Here is a 22,286-nt window from a genome sequence, read left to right as displayed (position 1 = left end):
CAAGGGGCTGACATGTAATTATTATTAGCAAGGTAGAACGTGATGGTTATATACAACAATCAATAAGAGTGACAGAGACGCACAAATTGTTTTTTGTCCCTTTCTGCGTACATAGGTAATTTTTGTTTGCCCCAAACTTGTTTGGGGCAAACAAAGGACGCGTGTGCAAAACGATTGTGAAACTTAATTAAATAAAAAGACATTTTGTTAATGTGAAGTGTTTTAGGGATTGCCGAGTGATTCTTCTAATAATTAAAAATGGTAAATTGTAGCGTAATTGGCTGTAAAAACCGTACTCAACGAAAATGTGAAAACATAACATTTCACACGTAAGTAAGCCTCCTTTATATTATGTTTCTTATGGTTTACCTTTATTTAAGTGTATTGATCTTTAATCCTTTATAACAACATAATATCAATGGTAAAAAGAAGACTATTGTAAATTAAATTGAAAAATGTATTTCTATTAATACCTGACCAATAATAAGAGGTCGTCTATGGCCCAATTCGGAGAGCTATGACGATAAAGGCAGCCATTTTTTGAGTATTTTAAATTTAGCCGGATTATTATCCTTTCAGGGATACCATAATACAAAAGGGTAAAAGTTCCCGATTTAAAGGGTAATTTAAATTTGACTAAGAAATCGTTTAATAATTTAATTTGATAATAATAATAAGCCTTTTATTTCCGCAAATATGTTCATTTTACATGTAACACTCTGAATTTATAACATAGAAAACTTATTGGAATTTTATTTGATAGATAGAACTTAATTGGTTTGGAGTGATAGGTATTATTTAAATTAATTATGACTCTTGTTATTTTTTATAGATTCCCAAAGGACGAGACTTCACGAAGTCTTTGGATTGCAGCGACTGGACGGCAAAATTGGCAGCCCACTCAGCACACTCGCATGTGTTCTGTCCATTTTCAAGCTGGTTGCTTTCAGAAAAAGCAGCAGAAAATGTATTTGGCAAATTATTCAATACCAGCATTAGCCGTTCATGTAAGTTTAGAAAGCCTCAATGCATACCTATGTAAATAATAACGCTTTTAATTCACTATTCTCACAGCGTCGCGTTGGGTCTTCATAAATGACCTCGAGTATACTTACTATTTTTGTTATCTTTATTCAAAAATTTTTTTAGTCATTTAGATATAAAGTTTTTCCTGTATAAATTTTATTTTGCAGGATGTACCAGTTCATTGTGACAAAGCTTCATCTAGCGAAACTACCGAAGTTTTACCCATGGAATGCGATATTCAAGCAGTAAGTAATATCTTGTTAGATAAATAATTTTACTAGGTGGAGCTTGAGAAATTATTTTCTTGAGTTGCGGTCTTGCGAATCCCTCAACTTATTTCATCTTTTTTTATTTTGCAGTCAAATAATCTAGCAGACACGATGACACCAAGAAATTTAAAGCTGACAATGAATTTACAAAGAAGAACGTTAATAGCTGAAAACCGCAAGAAAAAAATAACCGCATTGAGATCAAAGACTCGAAGACTTGTAAAAAAAAATGCAGAATTGACTGATATTATAGAAAATTTAAAAACAAAGCTATTCATCAACCAGGAAGCAGCGGATTTACTTTCTGTGCTTAATAATGGCTCGGACTTCATTAAGCCAAACAAAAGTAAATTTTCACCCGAAGTGCGAAAATTTGCTTTAAATCTTCATTTCATCAGTCCACGCGCCTATATTTATGTGCGCCAGCATTTTAAAACTTGCCTGCCCCATACACGTACATTAGTACGTTGGTATTCAACTGTAGATGGTGAACCAGGATTTTCATCTGAAGCTCTTCAAGCTATAGAAAAAATTGCAAAAAATAATATTTCGAAAAAACTGTTATGCAGTTTGTGCTTTGATGAAATGGCAATAAGAAAATGTATAGAGTGGCTGGTAGGGCAAAAAAAAAATGAGACATGTATAGGCTCCTTAGAGCATTAATTGACAATTTGTAAGTACTAATTTAATTAGTGTATGTATATGTTACGGCTAAAGATAGGTGTGAACATAAACTTAAGATTAGCCGGCTAAACTTAAGTTTATCTTCGAGAAGCAGCTAAAGTTCGATAACATGTTAGTTTGCGTCGTGATATTCCATCTTTAGCCGGCTAATATGCACATTAGCCAAAACGAAATGGCTAAAAATGTATTCGATGGGCGCGCCAGGCCGGCGGAGGGCTTAAGGGGGTGGTGGGGAGACAACGCGCATTTTGTAATTTTAAATACCTACAGAAGATCCTGTAATGATTAAATGGTTCCTTATTATTTTATTTTAATGATTAGGTAGATATTATTTTAAGTAATTAATATTTTGTTATTTTAATTATTGTAATTTTGAATACCTACATAGGTACATAAAAGTATGTGTAATGAAAGTGATTATTTTTAATAAAGTTTTCATGTCAAAATAGTAAACATTAAATACATTGTTTCCTTTTCCATTTCCTTCTACATTTTTAGCCAAGGGCCTGCGGTTACACTTAAGTTTATCCGGCTAAAGATAGAAGAAACTAACATTAACACCTCGTCGAAGATAAACTTAAGTTTAGCCGGCTAATCTTAAGTTTATGTTCACACCTATCTTTAGCCGTAACATATACAAATAAAGATAATTTTGATTTAATTTATCCTCTAAACAGAACATTCTGCCAATAATAATATTTGAATCTGCGTGTAATAAATATTTTTATTTTTAAATGATTTTCGTTTTATTCCTGTATGCCTATTGTATTAAATGATTAAATGTTGTCAAATCTTCTCATTATTCATATTAGGATAAACTTAAAAATTGGGGAGTTTATTTTCAAACATGGCTACCCCAAATTTTGAATGTACTCTACAGTGGGTAGACACTTCTCATACAAAAACTAGTCTCTATATGTAGCAATTGATATACAACCTTATCCCTTAAGCAATAAAGTGCATTTTGGATTGATTTCACTATAGCAGGGGAACCCGCGGATCAATACCACCATACTAAAAATAATTGTTAGTGTCCTTATGTTGGTAGTATTGTTAGTTTGACAAATGAAAAAAAATGTCTGTCAATTGAGTTTGAGTTTTTAACCGGCGAATTGATTCGTGTGAAGTTATTTTCTCAGATTTGGTGCAATATTACTGTAAATAAACTTTTCTGTCGTTTACGTTGAGTTGATTAAGTTCCTCCGTATAGGGCGTGATAAAGTTTGCTGTTCAGTGTTATGTTTTTTGTGAGATAGAGACTCTTTTAAATAAGCTGTGTTTCAACTTCTACAGAAGTTTAAACTCTTATTTACTTTTCTGTTTAATGGGTATGTTATCTACTTACTTGAAATATTAGATCTATTACAAATCTATTATTCATTAAAAACAACCCTATGTGATGAAAATGTAAATGTACTTTCAAAACTGGTAAATGCATGAACCAGGGCATTGACACTGGTTGGAGAGAAATTATAGGCTTTGTTTAATTAATACCTATTTCATTTTAGGCTTCTACTGATAATGGAGAGTAGAAACAACAAGAAGTGCGTTATTTGTAATAAGAGGCGAAGTCGTGGTGGATCACCCTTACTTTTGAGTAGGTTTCCTCTGGATTCTGACCGGTAAGTTTCTAATAACACTCATTTATTACAAGATAATTTTACTGATTGTGTAAACTTAAAGGCTGGGATTAATATTTTTAATCATACAGTAAATAACCATAACCAATTTTTAATTTCAGTATTTTGTTTCGTACTCTGTAAATGAATTGCATAACAATACTAAAAGAAATTAGTTGATGAATAAATTTCAGTTTGTTATTCTTTTTCTTTTCTAATAGGTATTTCTTATTTCAGTTGTCGAATGTGGGTTAAAAATGCTGGCATAGAAGACTTAGCATATGTACCTATTGAAAAGTTACACCAACTGAAGTTTGTTTGTGGTGGGCACTTCACTCCTGAATCCTTCAATGCCAAAGGAACTCGGCTGAAGAACTCAGCTATTCCAACACTGGAATTGAGCAATCCCATCTTGCCAGATGAAGTTTTGACAGAGTTTCCTCTTCATGTAAAAGACTCCAATAAAGAAAACCTCAAGACAGGTATGATGAGGACTTCAATTATTTTTTTTAAATTTAATTTACTATCTATCAATTTTTCTGAATTATTTAGATGTCTTAATTAATTTTCTTTGGTTTCCAAAACAAACCAACCGAATGCAATTTAACAAGGTTCTTTCTTTGTAACCACAAACATGTGTTGTATGCTTATCAATAAATAATATATAATTTCAATTATTAATTATATCTATACTTTGTTACAGTTCTTTATGATCATTCATATTGCATTCCAAAGAAGTCAAATCCAGTTGAACGAGGTATGTTTATCTAAAATTATACTAATAATATAAAAAGGAAATATTTAATTGTTTGTTTGTATTTGATCGGCTCCGTAACTCGAAGCCAAGATAGCCTAAAGTGCGGGTTAGAACCCCACAGCTTGAATATTGTAGTAAACCCACTCGTAACACAATTTAGCTTAGAATGTGTGTTGAGTTAGAGGGACTTTAGTAATTTGTGTAATACAAATTCTTCAAAAAAAGTACCGGACCAATTTGAAAAATTTTAGGCAATCTACATTAATTAGCCAGGTCAGCTAGTTTAATAATATTTATAAGCTAGTAATTTTTAATGTGAGCAAGACATGTACTAGACTGATTGTACCCTAAAGTTGGGTAAGAACATGACATTTTATTACCCAATTCACATTTCATTATCTGCTTTCAGTTCCCCTTACAACTACAACCAAACAACTAAATTCAACATGTTTGGGAGCTGTGGATATACCAGATTCTGGTATTTCTGCGAAAACAACTTTTGAACCTCTTCCTTCTACTTCCAATGCACCAGAACATATGACCTATAAACCCATTACTCATGGTAAGTGTACAAACTAATTATTTACCTTCTAAAATATGCCTTCCCTCAAACTAAAGAATACCACCCTGGATGCGTTCTGCAGTCTGCAGTCAGGTCAAAATGAACTTATATGTACAACATGTCATTCTAGGTTTCTGTACATTTTATATTAATGCGATTTGACCGTGCGGATACGAACAAAGAACGCAAAGCACACGTGACTGATTGCCTTATCACGACCACTTACAGATTGTCTTGACATACCCGCAGACCGCATCCAGAATGCAGAACATTAAAACCTCTAAATGCCTTTAATTTAATATTATGCCATTGTTATTGAAGGTGGGCCCACGCTTCATATTTTATGAGAAGAGCTATCATTATCCTGTCTTTGCATTTTTTAAAAACTTGATAATGATTGATTGATTTGGAAATAATATGTTTCTTAAAACAACAAAATAAATTTTAAACTAATTTGCATATTTATAATATTTCAGATGATAAAAACATTTGCCATCAAGATGCACAGGCAGAAATATTAGTCCACAGTTATAAAAGACCTAAGAAAAACATTGAAATGAAAGGTAAGATAAAACATACCTAATTTAAAAAACTAAGTAAAATTGCTGATTAATTAACCAATATTCAATTCAATTTGCTTTAATGTTGTTTTTTTTACTAATGGAAATGTTTTTATTACAGACACTTCATCAACATTTACAATTAAAGAGAAGAGGCTTTGGCGACAGTTACAAAATGCAAAAAAAACAATAAGGAATATAGCGAAGTCAAGAGTGAATTTAGACAAGTTAGATTCGGAAGTGCTGACATCGTTAGTAAAGGATGTAGTGCAGAATAACAAAAAAAAGTCACAAGGAAAAAGGTGGACTTTAGCCAACAAAATATATGCTTTGGCTATATTTAAACGGTCCCCTAAAGCATACCGCTATATGCAAAAGCTGTTTACGCTACCAAGCACTAAAACGCTCCAAAGGATTTTAAAAAATATACCAATGGAGCCTGGTATAAATAAAAATATAATTGATATGTTAGAGGCAAAAGCATCAAGTATGCCAAAGGAAAATAAATATTGCTCGTTAATATTTGACGAGATGGCGTTAAAGAAACGGATAATTTATAACGAAATTGCTGATAAAGTGGATGGCTACGTGGATTATGGAGAGGGCGAGAACATGGGACGAGAAAAGAAAATTGCAGACCATGCGTTAGTGTTTATGATACAGGGTGCTAAACATAAATACAAACAATATATTGCGCACTATTTTGTGGAAGGCACAATATCAACAGCAAAACTGGCAAAAATTATATCGGACATCATCAAAAAATTAAAAGAAATCGGATTTATGGTTCTAACAACAGTTTGTGATCAGGGATCTACAAATATAGGAGCTCTTAACATGTTAAAAAGAAACTGTGGACAAGGCATAGATAGCAACTTTTTCTCTGTAAATAATGACAAAATTTTTATAATCTATGACATCCCTCACTTGTTCAAATCATTACGAAACAATTTCTTTAAAAGTGGAAATATGTCTTTCGATGGAAAAATTGCACAATGGAGGCATTTGGTAGTTGCAGAAGAACACAACAGAAATTTTTTAAATTTTAAAAAACTGAATAGTACCATTGTAAATCCAACATTCAAAACTAAGATGAGGGTGAAGTATGCTGCGCATGCTCTGAGTAATACCGTGGCAGCTATTTTAAAAATGATGGCATGGAAAGAAGTTTCTGATTGCAATGATACAGCATTTGTGATTGAACAGTTAGATAAACTATTTGATTGTACAAATGGTCCATCATCTTTAAATGACGTAAAGAAAGGGATCCGGGAAAATGTTTCCACATCAAGTAATCACATTGAGTCTTGGACCTTTTATACTGATAAGTTAAAAACCATAAAATTTATAACAGCAGAAAACACGATACTAAAAAATGTTAAATGCGTAAAGGGATATCAAATATCTATCAAATCCTTAAACGATATTTGGGAAAAGTTAAAGAATGAAGGGTTTAAATATATGAACCTTAGACAGTTTAACCAAGACTCTCTGGAAAACTTATTTGGAATCATTAGGCAACACAGTGTAACCAATAGAAATCCCACTATCACGCACTTTACTGCAGCGCTTAAAACAAGCATGGTTACTGGGCTGAAAGTGCCTCATAGCAGAAGTGCTAATTGTGAAGCAGACAACAATAAACATATGCTGGAATATAAAGACATTTTAAAAACTAATTTAAAAACAACAGAAATAAAAATTAATGTTCAAGATTCCACAGACACTGAATTTTATCCTGTGTTGTCTATCCCGGACCCTGAAAACTTAGAACAGCCCATTGAAAATTTGTGTAGCCTTGAAAACCAACCAGTAGTATATGTAAGCGGGTATTTAGCTGCCAAACTATTACAGAACAGTTCTTGTTTAATTTGTGAAGAGTGTTTGAGCGTGAAAACTCCTGTTGACAATGATTTGTATGCATATATATCTCTTCGCGAATGGTGGCATGATAAAAAAAGTCTCGTTTATCCAACAATTCAATTATGTACCACCGTAAATGAAGCTAAACAATTTTATCATGACCATATTGCCGACCAGATATATATGGAAAATGTTGGAAAATTCATTTTCTTAATGTTGAGTACAAATTGTAATTTTAGTTGGTTTAAATGTCAACAACATAATAAAGAAATTTATGATAAGATGTTTAAAATATTAAGTTACCTTTTTCTAAGAAAAAGTTGTAAAATCATTAATGACAGCTTCATAAAAAGTGAAAACAATTTTGCTGACAAAAGTAAAAAAGCACAGCAACAAAGCATTGAAAAGTAATCTTGAGGCTGAGGTTCGATCAGCTGATAAGAAAATTAAAGATGTTTATAAATAAAAATCCTATTTTTTCTTAGAAAAAGTTGTGAAAATAAAAGTTTACAAAATTATCATTTCTGTACTTTGTTATAATTTTCAATAATTCCTCATGCCTACAACTGCTATGTCATGTTCAATACTTATTGTAATATATCTATTTTATTTCGAAATAAATAATTTACGTTACAAAACTTCGTTTTACTTACACATAGTATAAAATAAAAATAGTAATCATTAAAATATTGAAGGTTCCTATACTAGATATCGATATGCAATTACAACCCTAGCAAAGTATCGATAATCGATAAGTTATTACGAACGTCACTAATACTGTCAGAAAATAAGGCATTATGTTGGTAGCTCCGCCTGTAGTTTGTGCGGTTGGTAAAGATTTGCGGGTCGTTCTCTAAAATGCATATGTGTGCGTGAGCTCAAAAAATATCTATGGAGTGCCGTCTCTTACTCTTTTATGCTCTTTGGTACTCTATGTCTGTCTCACAGGGGTGTACGCGGCTGTCAAGTCTATTTTATCCTTAGTCTGAGGGGAAGGGGTAGTTTTTTGGGTGGTAAATAATTTACCATTATCCATTCATGACTACCAATTATTAAATGTTGGTGGTAAAATAGTTACCATTGTCCGTCTTGGTTTGTTTTTGGTTCTTGACTAGTGACTTCCTCTTGGTTCTACCTATATTTTATTAAATATTTTGGGAATTAAATAAATTTATTGTTTTTATAAAAACAATATTTATTAATATTAGTTATTATGCTTACAATTATTATGCTTACCTTGAGTCTGAAACTAACAATTCACTAATTACGTAACGTTACGTAAATAGTTATCAAAAAAACTTAAAATTTCTCCAAATATTTATTTACTTTCATTTGTGCACACACAAAAAACAACAGTTTTTTTATATATCATCAAAATTTTGTCAAGACGGGATCGGACAGTGGTAAACTATTTACCACTTCTTTAAAATGTCTAAATTATATGAATAAATCAATTGCAGACGCTGCCTATAAGTGAGATTATACAATAAATATTATAGTTTAGGAATTTGAATCGAAAAAACACTTTTCAGAATTTTCGTTGAACAAAGTTTCAAAAATACCAAAAAAGCGCGCTAAAAATTTGAAATTTTTCACACCAAAACCGTTTGGTTGACTTTGACATTATCTGACAGTGACGAATGACGTTGAAAAGTTGTAAGATGGCATAGATAAGTTAAAAAATATATTTAAAAATATAAATAAGTGACCACGATATCTTTAAGTATTACCATATCGAATATTAGGATCCTTTTTTAAAAGTAAACGAAGTGGTAATATATCTACCTTTGTTTGAATAAGGGTTAAGGTGGTGCAACTCAGCCTAAGTTTTATAATTCTATCAAAAAATTTGAGAAATAAAATAACGAATTTATTTTGTTTAATATGAGACTATATTTTTAGTAACCATTCTACTAATAATAATGTTTAACATCTCTTGCAAATCAACATCACATTTTAAACCATTAAACTTGTACACATTTTTTATTTTCCTTAGGTCCCTAAATTCAATAAGGCTGCTAATAGGACATCTTTCACCCTCAATTTTTGATAAGATTTCAGCACTGTTGTCTTCCGATGCTATCAAGAAGCACACTAGCATGTCAGTATCTTTCTCTATTCCAAACTTGTTCAGACTCTGTCCAATGTTTTTGGTGATAGACAAGTTGAACAATACTTCAGTGTACACATTTCTGGTGGTCATTGCATTGCGTTGCTCTGAGATCACCGCTTTATTGGCAGCAACGGCAATTTGCAATGGGTCTAATATTAGGGCGGGCTTTATTATTGCACATTTCCAGGTACCTTTCAATATGTTCATCCGTATATCTTCGACATTCCGAACGTTCTTGAAAAGGTGAACATGAAGAGTTACACCATTTTCTGGGTCTAGTTTGCAGAGATAAACTTGTTTTTTTAACTGCAAAAGAACATTGTGTAAACAATCATTAATTACGAATTAATTTACAATATTAATTAAGTTACAAATCTAATGAAATATGCATTGTATCCTTACAGAGTCTTCTATCACTTGGTCTGTTGGTTGTTGATATTTCGAACAGTTTTCTTGGAGATCTGCTGCACTGCGCTTGCTTTCTTCCATTATTTCTCAAAATAATTACGTATTTGAACTGATAATGACTAGTATTCAGTAATTAAAATCGATTTATTTGATTTGTAGCAAGTTTTGTTTGGTTATTTTTTTGACAATTCACGACTGACTTCTAGAGTAGAGATGAGACGTATTTACTAGAACAGATCCACACACTAGGTATTTTACAGTACTAAGTGGCACCTATTCCAATTTTTAAAATACTTGATCCACCTAGTATTTTTTACACGATTTCCGACCCTACCATCAAAGTAATAGAGAAAAATAAAATGTTATAAAGAAAATGATATAATAAAGAAAATGATTTTTTACTAGGTTCAGTAATTGAACCAACATTTTCCTCAATTTTGTCTTCATCAAAAACTAGTTGCCAGACCCAGTTAATTGGAGATTCAAGCCAATCACTGTTTGTTCTTAAAAATTGGGGAAGAGATAGATGACAGTTTGTCCATCGTCCATTAAGATTAGTACAAAAATTCCGGCAAAACTTTTTTTAACTTAAGAGCGTTTAGGCGAAGCGCGGCGTTTCAAGGGGCATCATTGGAAATGATTCGCGCGAGGCGTTTTTTAATAGTTTTCAAATGTTTATAGCAAAACAATAACAATGAATTATATATCGTTTCAAAGTAAATATTTTAAAGAAGATATTATTTTATTATATTAAGCTATTTAAATGTTGAATTAAAGAAGAATAATGGTGTAAAAATCACTTTGATTTTTGGGTATTTCACGTTCTTTGAATTTGTGATTTCTTATTGTAAAATGCAATCTAAGAATTTTCTCAACTAACTATTTGCCCAAGGACCTATGCTATAGGATATAAATGTTTGTTACATCGTTTTCACAGTATTTTTATAAAAGTTTCAGCTTGTAAACTGACGCTAAAGTGGAAATTTGAAAACCTGTGTGGACTTATCTTGATAGAATTCTTAAATACTATACTAATCGAAATATTTTCTCAACTAACTATTTAGACGACGAAATTGCCTAATTATTTATGCCTATAACATATTTGTAATGTAACTGGTTAATGATTGTAACGGGTTGAAAAAGGCGTAAACGCTCTTAACACAAAGGTGATTATAAAGTTCCTCACTGTCCATCAAAGGTTTTAAGGTATTTCTTAAGACTACAAACAAATCTATATTATTCACAATAGCTTCCATTGTAATTACATGTTAAAAACCGCATTTAAAGTTGAATGTTATTGGTGACGTTACACAGCCCAAACTAAATTTAAAACAAATAAACAATCCTTATCTGTTTTTTACCCCCACCCCTGACCATTATCTGCTTATTCGCAAAACACGTTATTTACGAGGTATGAGTAACTTCGTTGTTGTTTTAAAGTCATGTGCTGATAGGAAAGAAAGGGTTTAACAGATTCTGAGAATAGATAACAATGTCACCTAACGATAAAATCACTTTCTGGTACCGTAATCGACGCTTTTTCTAAAGAAAAGAACTAAAATACAATTACAAGAAGAGTCAATTTTAATTTTTTTCTAAATCGTTTAACAGGTTAAGTTGCGGTTTGGAGCAGCTGGAAATAGCTTAGAATATTAATAAATAATGCAGTTATACCGACCTAGGTTGTTTCAAGTCACGATCTAGCAGGTCTTCGGAGAAAATTAGCACTTTATGTCTCGTTTCATACAAAAAAAACACAAATTATTTTTTTTTACGCTAAAGTATCAGGTTTAGAGAAAAATGTGATATGACATGTCGTGATGAGTGAGCAAAGGACTATCGATTGGCAATTTTTAAAATTCGATTTTCCGGAAAAAAATCCTATGTCCACTTTAATGCCATTTCGATCCACCGTGCTCCGTCTCTGTCTGACAAACAAATTTGAGTGCAGGCAGGTGTGAGATAGAAATAGGTGTTTGATGTATTACGTAATTTAAACTCTATTTGTACACAGATAAGGTTTGAAGTATGAAGGGAGGATATCAATCAATCAACAGCCAGCAAAAACATTATTATTCAATTTCAAATTGCATTATTAATACTACGGTTGTATCTTTTCAAAGAAAATTGTATTTTAAAGTCATAATACGTGGATTAGTCCGCACTAGTCGCGTCAAGTATGGTAAATTACTACGTACTAGGTGGAATAGGTATTTGGATCAAGTATTAATAAATACTTGGAATAGGTGCACCTAGTATCAAATTTACCTAGTATAGTTCCAAAATACAGAACTGTCCTATGCATGACATTGACAGTGGGGCGCCACCGTCAATACCGGATCGCTGGTTTCGATTTTTGCCATGTTGGAAACCATATAGTTGAACGATGGTAGCGCCCCCCTGTCATTGAGTTTGGTGGGACAGTTCAGCGTGGGTCATCTATATAACCCATCTTTACTAGATAGGCCCCCATAATTTAATTTATTGTCCGTGGTGCATAATCTTTTTCTTAAAGGTTTTAAACCTTTGTTTGTCACCTGTCATCCGCTTTGCAATGGAGGGAAGTCGAACCTTAATTTCGAACTCCTCCTATGTTCTTCTGATTAATTTCGTTGCGGGTCCAATGACAGTTAACTTTTCCCCGGGACCAACTTGACCTTCATTGGTTGGGTTTTTGTGGCGGTCAAGCTGTAGATCCTGGCTACACAGGAGTTGCAGTGGTGGGAACGAGAGGTGGGAATAGTCCCGTAACCCATCTTTACTGACTTCACGTCAAAAAAAACTCAAAACATCGAGAACCAACGATTTTCAAAGGAATTGAATGCAGTATGTATAGGTAAGGTTACCTTGGCCTCAGAAGAAAAAACATGGCTTGCTTGTCAAACTAAACTGTCAAAAATATACAGCGTGACCACTTTTAGTAGATTTCTACTTTTTTGGTAGATTTGAGGCAAAGAGAAGGAAGATTTAGTAGTGCGAAATCGTTTAGTAGATTTTGGTAGATAATTGGTATTTTTAGAACATTGTTAAATAAGTCTTAGTAAATGGTAGTCCAAAATTAAATTGTAACCGAGCCGAGAATCCAGGCCAGAAAAAAAGAACATTAGGGTCCGTTTATGGTCACTATATGAAGGCGAACTAACTTGACAGTTCAATCACAAAATATAACAGAAGACAAACTCCATACTAAACGCGCTCGAGCCACGCACACATAGACACCGCTCTAGCAAGACTGTCTTGGACGAATGCGAGCGCGACGTGGCGCGACAGATGTTCGCCACACGTTCGCTGTGGTTCGCTTGAGTCACGCGCCGGTCAACCGCCTGTGATATTATTTTGTTTTGCGAAATTGACGAATGAGTGAACAGAAAAAGTCGTATTATAATAAAATTGTTCGGTATTTGGTTGCTTAAACTCATCATTAAATACCGAATTTTCATTTTTTAAATTACCAGTTGATTCGGGGAGGTAAGTAAGTTATTTATTAGAATTTCAATTGAAATTGAAAGCCAACTCAATTATTAGGAATATCGAATTGTTTTAGAGAGGTTTTAGGAATTATTGGATAACTAGCTTTTGCCCGAGGCTTCACCCGCGTGAAATTTAGTTTGTCACAAATCGTCATAAATTATAGCCTATATGTTATTCAGGGTTATAAACAATAATACTGTAAAGTTACATCAAAATCCGTTCAGTAGTTTTTGCGTGAGAGCAACAAACATCCAGACATCCAAACTTTCGCATTTATAATACCTACCTATTAGTTGGATAATAGTTAATAGTGTCAACCACTCAACTAAATACTACTTCCTTCTCGTGTATTTGTTTGCAAACTATTACTATAATAACGTACTAAATATAAATGTATACGTGGATATCTGTTATTGTCTTTCTTGCATAGTATTAAGAGTAACATTTTTCTATGATAACGAAATAAACGCAACACATGACAAGACAACCCTAGCGCGACGGCCGAGCGTGCGAGCGAGAGAGGTATGCAAAGCGAGGTACATACATGAGTTTACCTTCTGTTATATTTTGTGGTTCAATTCAATGCACACAAATGTTGCCACATATTGGCTAGTGTTGTTAATATCGACATAAAAAAATTCAAACGTTCAAACCAAGGGTTTATTTTTAAGAAGTACTTTTATTTATCAATGAAATTAAACTTAAAACTTGTATTATTAAATAGTACTAATTTTAAAAGTGTTATAATTATCTATACTAATATTATAAAGAGCGCTGGAAATTGCACAAATTTTAAACCTGAAGCATCCATGCTGCTACAAGTAATGAAAAATGACAAAAAATTGTATAAAAATGTTAAAAAAGACTATAATGATGAAGATAAATAAATAAAAATACTATATTATGTTCAAATTATATGTTTTATTTTATGTGGTAGAATTTAAGTAGAATTTTAAATAGGTCTTGGTAGATTTGAGCATCGTTTTTGGTAGATTATCTGATGAAAAAGTGGTCACACTGAAAATATATGAATGTGTGTGTTTGTGTGCCGCACACTCAGCTGAAGTTTGTTTACTTAATTTTTATGTAGGTTATCTTTTTGTGTTTATGCTCTTTGGTGTGAAGTTGTTTGTTATCTTGCCTTTGCTTGCCTGCTGTTGACTAGGTACTGATAAGATTATTCTTGAGGAGCCTTGTCGTATTATACTGTATAAAATTAATAAAGGCAGAGGTAAAAAGTCAACAAAAATGTTGTCCTCTAGATTACCTCGCTTAGGAGTTTTGGTAAAAAATGTAAGTGCTCGGTTACTGGCTACGCAATCCACGCCGCAGCTGGATAGCACAGGGCTTGTGGTATTCCAAAAGCTGACCGGGGCCGACCGCGGCATCGCCGTCTACGGCCTCAACAGTCCCAAGGACCGGAACGCCTTAGGGTTCGACTTGATCAAGGCTATGAAGGAAGTGAATCAATTGCTACGCGAGGATACTAAGATATCTGTCGTTATACTGCACAGTTTTGTACCAGGGATATTTTGTGCTGGTGAGTTATTGTAAGTTAGAGATATAGACCCAAACATTGTGACTTATTTACTATCATACTAATTTAATCTTATTCGACTAGGTGCAAATTTGAAAGAGAGGTTCAAAATGTCTGATGAGGAGGTGGCATCATTTGTGCGTGGCCTTCGAGGCACTTTCATTGAAGTGGAAGATCTCCCAATGCCCACCATCGCAGCAGTAGAAGGAGTCGCCGTAGGGGGCGGGCTGGAGCTGGCGCTGGCCTGCGACATCCGGGTGGCGGCCGACACTGCCAAGCTGGGCCTCGTGGAGACCGGCAGGGGACTCATTCCTGGTGCAGGTGGCACTCAAAGGTTACCCAGAACTGTCCATCTCAATATTGCCAAAGAATTAATATTTACATCGAGAGTAGTTAATGGCAAAGAAGCAAAAGAATTTGGTAAGTAATCATTTTAATGTCTAGCTGAAAAGAAGTATTTGAATATTTATTTATTTCCATATTAAGCATACATTATTTTAGTACATTTTTGTAAGTTTAATTTGCATATTTTATCATAATTTCAGGGTTAGTGAACCATGTTGTGCCACAGAACAGCAACAATAATGCTGCTTTTGAAAAGGCACTCAGTTTAGCGAGGGAGATCATTCATAATGCACCTATAGCACTGCGGTGTGCCAAGCAAGCTATTAATGAGGGCATCCAGCTCACGATCAAAGACGGTTATGAGGTGGAGCAGAAGTTCTATGAGGTCAACATTCCAACCAAGGATAGACAGGAGGGGATGATCTCTTTTATAGAAAAAAGGAAACCTGTTTATGAGGGTCACTGAGGAACCAGGGTTGCCTTATTATTACTACTACTGTACACATCAACATTATGTAATAAGATAGGCCTGTGTAGATAATATTAATATTCTGTGGCTGTTGTTATGTGGTAATCTTATCACAATGTTGTTATAAAATTGTTCCAATTTATATTTTGATATTTTTGGATGCCATTTTCTGGATGAGGGTTTACAAATATTTACTTTAATATACTTTATTAATATATTTATAATATAAAATGCATAATAAATAATGACTTAGTAATATAAAAACTTGTTTCCTTATCTTGATAGTAAAGTATTGTAGACAGTAGGTTACACCTACACAAGTATTTACATTAGAATTGTACATTTACATATTTATTGTATTATTTATTAACTCCATTGAACTAAAGACACTAACCAGCATTGTGAAATTAGACAATCTTAATCAATATTATTATTCTTTGTATGAAGCTCTAACAATAAGCATTTATTTAACTCATTTATGCAATATTAAGACACTTTCTTAATTGTTCTTTGGTGTCATCAGGAGAGGTAACTTTGTGCCCAATAGTTCTTGCATCGTTGTAGATTTCATAATCGTTTCCCCCAATGTCAGTTTTGTCACCAAAGAAGTGTATTTCATCATACTTTGCATCAGCCACATGACCCAGGCAATACGTTTTGTCCCATCCTGTGGGGAACACATCTACACTTATCTGCCCCCCGAGGGCAAATGTCAAGCCATAGTCAGGGAACTGCTGTTTCAGTGCATCCACAAATGTTTGCCTCACTTTATGCTCTATGTCATACTTTGAAAATTGATCCCTTTCTACTTGTGAGCAAGACCGGCCCACGGGGCAGATGTTTATCATGCTAGACCGGAATTCAATAAAATTGCCTCTTTTTGCAGGCAATTCTAGTTTAGACATATAACCAAGAGCAAAGTTTATAAGCTTTTGTAATCTTGTTTCACCTACATGTTTGAGAATGCTCTGGGTGCTCTTCAGTTCCCCATTTCTGTATTGCATCACGCCATTTTCGCAAAATACGTAGTCAAACTGATTAGTCACTTGCTCTCCACTCATTTGCTCTACAATTTTGACATAATCAGACCCGCTTACGAGGCCCACCGCCACTCGGGCTTTTACTTGCTCAAGTATAAATGACTTTAAATCCTCTGAGATCACTTGGCGAGGCTTGGTCAGCGTACCATCCACATCGAACAAAAATAACACGTTTTTCCGGCTCGACATCTTCAATAACTTTGTAATTCGCGGCGTTATTTGAATTTTGGAGGCAAAGTGGGAGCGGTCAATAACTGGAGCACCGACACTGGCAGGGGCAGCGGCACTCAGTTCGGCAGTGCCAACACTTCACGCCGACACGTCACTCGTTGAATCAAAAGTTCAAAACACTGCTAAATCTAAGACTGCTAACAACATGGCTCGAGCACCGGCCACTGTTTTATTTTTGATTTTGATTATAGTTACAGAAACAGTACTATCGAATAAGGCAAAAAATGTGCTGGTATTATTAGGTACGTACTTAGTGACACTTTTATTCTGTTATCAAAGCTATATCGCTAGAAAATCCGGTTGGTTTTTTTGGCGACGTCAGTTCACGTCAGTGTTATCATTTTGACAGTTCTTCCTTATCTGTGGTTCTTCCACAGTTTTTTTTTGTTTGTCTTCTACCGTTCCGTTTTGTCCTAAGTAAATTATTTTACATACTATTAATATCGTATCGAATTGTAATAAAAATATTTTATTTCTTTCTTTCTAAAACATTATTTTGTGACGTCTTTAAAGATAAAAAAAATGCATTTTTACTTGTGACCATAGAGAAATGCTTGTGACTAAACTTGCGGAGTTGTGGGTAGTTTGTAGTTTTGTACAAGTTCGCGTAATTCGCATTTTTAATTTTTGGTTCATTGGGTGGGCTGTAGAGGTGTGTTGTAAGTAGCTCAGATTAATTAATTTTATTGGAAGCGGATGGGTAGTTTAAAATTTGTATTTTTTGGTTGTATTTACAGCGGATGATGGTGGCTTTGAAATCGGAGCATATATGAACAAAATATGCCAGACTCCGAATATAGACGGCCTGGCACGAAGGGGCGTGATATTCAACAACGCATTTACATCCGTAAGCAGCTGTTCGCCAAGGTATCGTCTATTACATGGCGTAGAAACTTAAAAATGCCTACCTACATTTAGCCTCCTGTGATAATAGCTATATTATATTACTTGGTCAGCAGTAAAGTAAGCATTTAGCTTTAGAAGGTTCATAAAATAATAATTTGCGGTAATTTTCGAAGCCGTGCGGCGCTGCTCACGGGGACCCCGAGCCACCAGAATGGCATGTACGGGCTGCACCACGGCGTGCACCACTTCTCCTCCTTCGACAACGTGTCCAGCCTGCCCGCCGTGCTGCGCGAGCACGGCGTTATGACCGGTAGCTATTGTTTCACTAGCTTTTGTCTTTTATTGTGTATGTCTGACATATGCAAGAACTTGAATTGAACGAATGCATCATAGGCATCATCGGCAAGAAGCACGTGGGCCCCGCCGACGTGTACCGCTTCGACTACGAGCAGACTGAGGAGAACAACCACATCGACCAGGTCGGCCGCAACATCACGCACATCAAGCTGCTCGCAAGGGAGTTCCTGGCTGACGCCAATACCAAAAACAAGTCAGTTTTTTTTTATCTTTTAATCTATTTTGTCAATGTGCACCTACCCACAAGTTTAAAATGTACAACAAAAATGCCGTAGGAAATTAGGTATGTGCCTCCATTTTTATCTTAAAAGTAACGTCTATCTTCTTAGGCCTTTCTTTCTCTACGTGGGTTTCCACGACCCGCACCGCTGCGGCCACGGCGAGCCGCAGTACGGGCCCTTCTGCGAGCGCTTCGGCTCGGGCGAGCCGGGCATGGGGCTCATCCCCGACTGGAAGCCCTGGTACTACCAGTGGGACGAGGTGCAGCTGCCCTTCCATATACAGGTACCTACATAAAGTCTTATTTCAAATTAAAATTATTATAAGATTTTCAAGCCATTACACTTTAGACCCAATAATCTTGGAATAAAATGTTCGTTAAAAAAGAAAGTTGATAAAGAAAGCAGACCTAGAAATTAATGAATTAAAGCTACCTAGTTAAGTAGTGAATAAGTGATATTATATGACGCCATATTATGCCTACAGGACACGGAAGCGGCCAGGAGAGATGTGGCGGCACAGTACACCACGATGTCTAGGCTGGATCAGGGTAAGTACCAGCTATTAGCACTTTGTTAGAATAGTTCTCTTTACCATTGATCTAATGCTGAATCAACGTCCTATACCAGGCGTCGCCCTGATCCTGAAGGAGTTAGAAGCGGCCGGGCACGGCGACGACACGCTCATCATATACACTTCAGATAACGGCATACCGTTCCCCTCCGGCCGGACCAACTTCTACGACCCCGGGGTCAGGGAGCCGCTGATCATGGTGTCCCCGGAGGCCACGGCGCGTCGCAACCAGGCCTCGGGCGCCATGGTCAGCCTGCTGGACCTCATGCCCACGGTGCTGGACTGGTTCGGGGTCGCGAGGGACGAGGTGCAAAGCAACGAGATCTGGGGGCCCGACCAGCCGAAGAGTTTGCTGCCTATATTGGAGAAGGGTCAGTTTTAATAATTTACTCGTTAACATTTTCACAATTCCTACCCTATATTGATATCTTATTAACCCTATAAGTAGTATCTAGTTTTTTTTTTGCGGTCCACACAGCTTTGTCTGTGGAGGAACACTATCTGTGGTCGCGATCCTCATCAGTGAGGGAACGAGGAAGAAGAAGAAGTTTTTTTTTGCATCTTTGATTGAAATGGTGTCTTAAGTCCTCTTGAGGTTTGTCTAGACACTATTGTTTTCTATACATATAATGTATTCCCTGGTCGGCAGAGCCCGCGCCGTCGGCGGACGAGGCGGTGTTCCTGTCGCAGACGCACCACGAGGTGACGATGTACTACCCGATGCGCGGCGTGCGCACGCGCCGCCACAAGCTCGTGCACAACCTCAACTTCGCCATGCCCTTCCCCATCGACCAGGACCTCTACGTCTCGCCCACCTTCCAGGTACTATTCATATTCTTTCCATTCAGACGTTGTAAAATCTAGAGCCTTCCTCGCGTTCACTGTTGCCAAACGAAGTTTGGACGCGAATAGGTGACAAGACCATAACTTACCATAAGCAAATATAAGTCACGATAATAACGATGGTCTACAATTAAGTACTTAAGATGCCAATCTTTTAGCTTATCTATAAATGTTTTTTGTTACCGTCACTTGACATACCTAAACTGAATTCGTAATGCGTAGGATATCCTGAACCGCACGCGCGGCAAGCAGCCGCTGCCGTGGTACAAGACGTTGAAGCAGTACTACTACCGGCCGGAGTGGGAGCTCTACGACCTCCGCGTCGACGCTGCCGAGACCAACAATCTGCATGGTGAGTTGCATTCGCTTCCGATTTACCTATTTACTCTTAGATCGACATCACACCGCAATAATAATGCCGCGCGAGAAAATAGTGCTACCAAATTGACGATGCCGCCGAATCCGGCCGTCAACCCTCGTCCTCTTCAGTCGATAGTACCGATCGTTTCATCTACGAAGACGCGCCCCACCAATTTTTTGTCGAGGGAAGCGCGGGGTGCGAGAAGTTTGATCCGAGCGTTATTATTGTAGTGTGCGTGTGCACTTATGGAAATTGCCTGTACCGATAACACTCAAACATTAGCGGAAGAATGGTGGGGCGCGTCTCGTGGATGAAACGATCTACAGGGTGGAAACGATAAGTGATCTCACTCGATTATTTCTAAACTATACAAGATATCGAAAAACTGGTTACTGACGCTGAAAGTGCTTCACGAGATCTATCCAACGGTACCAATAATAGGTTAGAAAATAAACTGGATCTATCCGAAAATTCAATGTTTCCAGCTTCCATACATTTAGTAAAACCACTTAATATTAAAAACTATACAAGATATCCAAAAACTGATTACTGATCCTGAAAGTGCTTCACAAACTATCCAATAATACCAATAATAAGTTAGGTACCTACTAGATAAACTGGATCTATCCGAAAACTCAATGTTTTCAACTTCCATACATTTAGTACTGCTACAGTCATGGTCATGGCACTCATGTCTTGATAATATTATAGCGAGTATAGCCTAGATAGAACCAATGTTTTCCATTAATAATTGTAAATAAGATTGCAATTTACGAGTTCATTTTAAGTGTTTATTATTTAGTAAAAAAAATTAACACTTAATATTGTGTGGCTGGCATACATTTAGTATGGAAGCTAGAAACATTGAATTTTCGGATAGATCTAGTTTATTTTGTAACCTATTATTGGTACCATTGGATAGATCTCGTGAAGCACTTTCAGGATCAGTAACCAGTTTTTCGATATCTTGTGTAGTTTAGAAATAATCGAGTGAGATCACTTATCGTTTCCACCCTGTATACACTTTGAATCGTCTCAGGCAAGCCGTCGCTGGCGGGCGTGGAGGCGGCGCTGCGCTCGCGGCTGGCGGCGTGGCAGCGCAGCACGCGCGACCCCTGGCGGTGCGCGCCCGCCGCTGTGCTGGAGCGCGACGCCTGCCGCAGCCTCGACAACGGCCTGCCGCTCCACCACCCGCGCTAACCGCCCGCCGCGACCGACACATGTCTCGACCTTCGATACTCCGACCTAGGCTTTACTTTACATGAGTAAACTTGGGCAACTCCTGAATGGCGGTGGTGAAGCGTGAGACGACTGTTCTTTGTTATGAATACGCTATGATGACTCGCCGCTAGAACTCGCTTTACTCGGATATAATGGTGAGACTTCTAAAGTGTGTGATTATTAATTTATGGTGGTGGGTATAGCTATTTTATATCACTACATCTATTGACGACATCTATTTGCTAGTATTCTATGTTCTTTAGCATGTACATATTATATGAATTTGTTTCTTTTATAGAGCAGAAATTAATCTACACTTGTCAATGTAAGAAAATTGAGTGCCCTATATCTATTTTTTTTATCATTCTGTGATATTAATAATACTCATAAAGAACAAAACATGGTTATAATAATATTAAATAATAATGATCCTAAAATTATCAAGTACCTACATAATTTAAGTACTGTTGGTGTTAACACCAACTATAATTTAATTATATGAATGAAATAATTTTATAATTTGTTTACTTATCTCTATTGTGAAGTATAGTATAGTTAATAATAATGTTGGTTTCTCTAATAAATCTCATGGCTTCATTAATGTATCTTTTTCATGAAAGTAATAAAACTACACAATTAGATGTTATGACATATTTAATAAATAAAATATAATTCTCCTAAATTTAAATAAACTACTAATTAATGCAGTTTAAAATTGCACAATAACTTAAATATACTAACGGTAACTATTCGAGTACAGTTGTGAACAATCTAACAACAAAGAAGACAAAACTACACTTGCCCAGCTTATAGCCTAATAATTTGAATAAAGCCATCTTCACAATCCATAAATTATATGGGATCAGAATTGATATTTAACCCATGATATTGAAATATTGAGTTTAGCATAAT

General features: G+C 35.7%; 4 protein-coding genes and 1 long non-coding RNA gene across 6 annotated transcripts; 3 read left to right on the top strand and 2 right to left on the bottom strand.

Moving 5' to 3' along the window:
- LOC135074341 (uncharacterized) lies at positions 1-2,163 on the top strand. 2 transcript variants are annotated; one of them, XR_010257817.1, is made up of 5 exons: positions 1-115; positions 227-329; positions 833-1,007; positions 1,194-1,271; positions 1,386-2,163. It is a non-coding gene; the product is annotated as an uncharacterized LOC135074341 (long non-coding RNA). The 2 variants fall into 2 exon arrangements; XR_010257816.1 differs by having other exon boundaries at positions 1-329.
- Positions 2,164-9,209: 7,046 nt separating this feature from the next.
- LOC135074882 (EKC/KEOPS complex subunit Tprkb-like) lies at positions 9,210-10,067 on the bottom strand. The gene is made up of 2 exons (XM_063969261.1): positions 9,856-10,067; positions 9,210-9,759 (listed from the first exon to the last, which is right to left on the bottom strand). Exons 1-2 carry the CDS (start codon positions 9,940-9,942, stop codon positions 9,220-9,222), a joined length of 627 nt encoding a protein of 208 aa, XP_063825331.1. The 5' UTR covers positions 9,943-10,067; the 3' UTR covers positions 9,210-9,219.
- A 4,384-nt stretch (positions 10,068-14,451) lies between these two features.
- On the top strand, positions 14,452-15,882 carry LOC135074331 (enoyl-CoA hydratase domain-containing protein 2, mitochondrial). Its single transcript, XM_063968589.1, has 3 exons — positions 14,452-14,872; positions 14,954-15,289; positions 15,415-15,882. The coding sequence occupies exons 1-3, from the start codon at positions 14,581-14,583 to the stop codon at positions 15,678-15,680; spliced, it is 894 nt and encodes a 297-aa protein (XP_063824659.1). The 5' UTR covers positions 14,452-14,580; the 3' UTR covers positions 15,681-15,882.
- Positions 15,874-17,075, bottom strand: LOC135074332 (phosphomannomutase). Its single transcript, XM_063968590.1, has one exon. The coding sequence runs from the start codon at positions 16,910-16,912 to the stop codon at positions 16,160-16,162; it is 753 nt and encodes a 250-aa protein (XP_063824660.1). The 5' UTR covers positions 16,913-17,075; the 3' UTR covers positions 15,874-16,159.
- Positions 17,076-17,090: 15 nt separating this feature from the next.
- On the top strand, positions 17,091-21,960 carry LOC135074330 (N-sulphoglucosamine sulphohydrolase). The gene is made up of 10 exons (XM_063968588.1): positions 17,091-17,196; positions 17,692-17,821; positions 17,974-18,110; positions 18,194-18,350; positions 18,487-18,661; positions 18,863-18,926; positions 19,006-19,320; positions 19,599-19,771; positions 20,015-20,144; positions 21,193-21,960. The coding sequence occupies exons 1-10, from the start codon at positions 17,100-17,102 to the stop codon at positions 21,351-21,353; spliced, it is 1,539 nt and encodes a 512-aa protein (XP_063824658.1). The 5' UTR covers positions 17,091-17,099; the 3' UTR covers positions 21,354-21,960.
- Positions 21,961-22,286: the final 326 nt, after the last annotated feature.

Source organism: Ostrinia nubilalis, chromosome 9 (genome assembly GCF_963855985.1).
Source record: "Ostrinia nubilalis chromosome 9, ilOstNubi1.1, whole genome shotgun sequence".
In the NCBI taxonomy this organism is placed as follows: Eukaryota; Metazoa; Arthropoda; class Insecta; order Lepidoptera; family Crambidae; genus Ostrinia; species Ostrinia nubilalis.
This window is presented reverse-complemented; position numbering and strand designations above follow the sequence as displayed.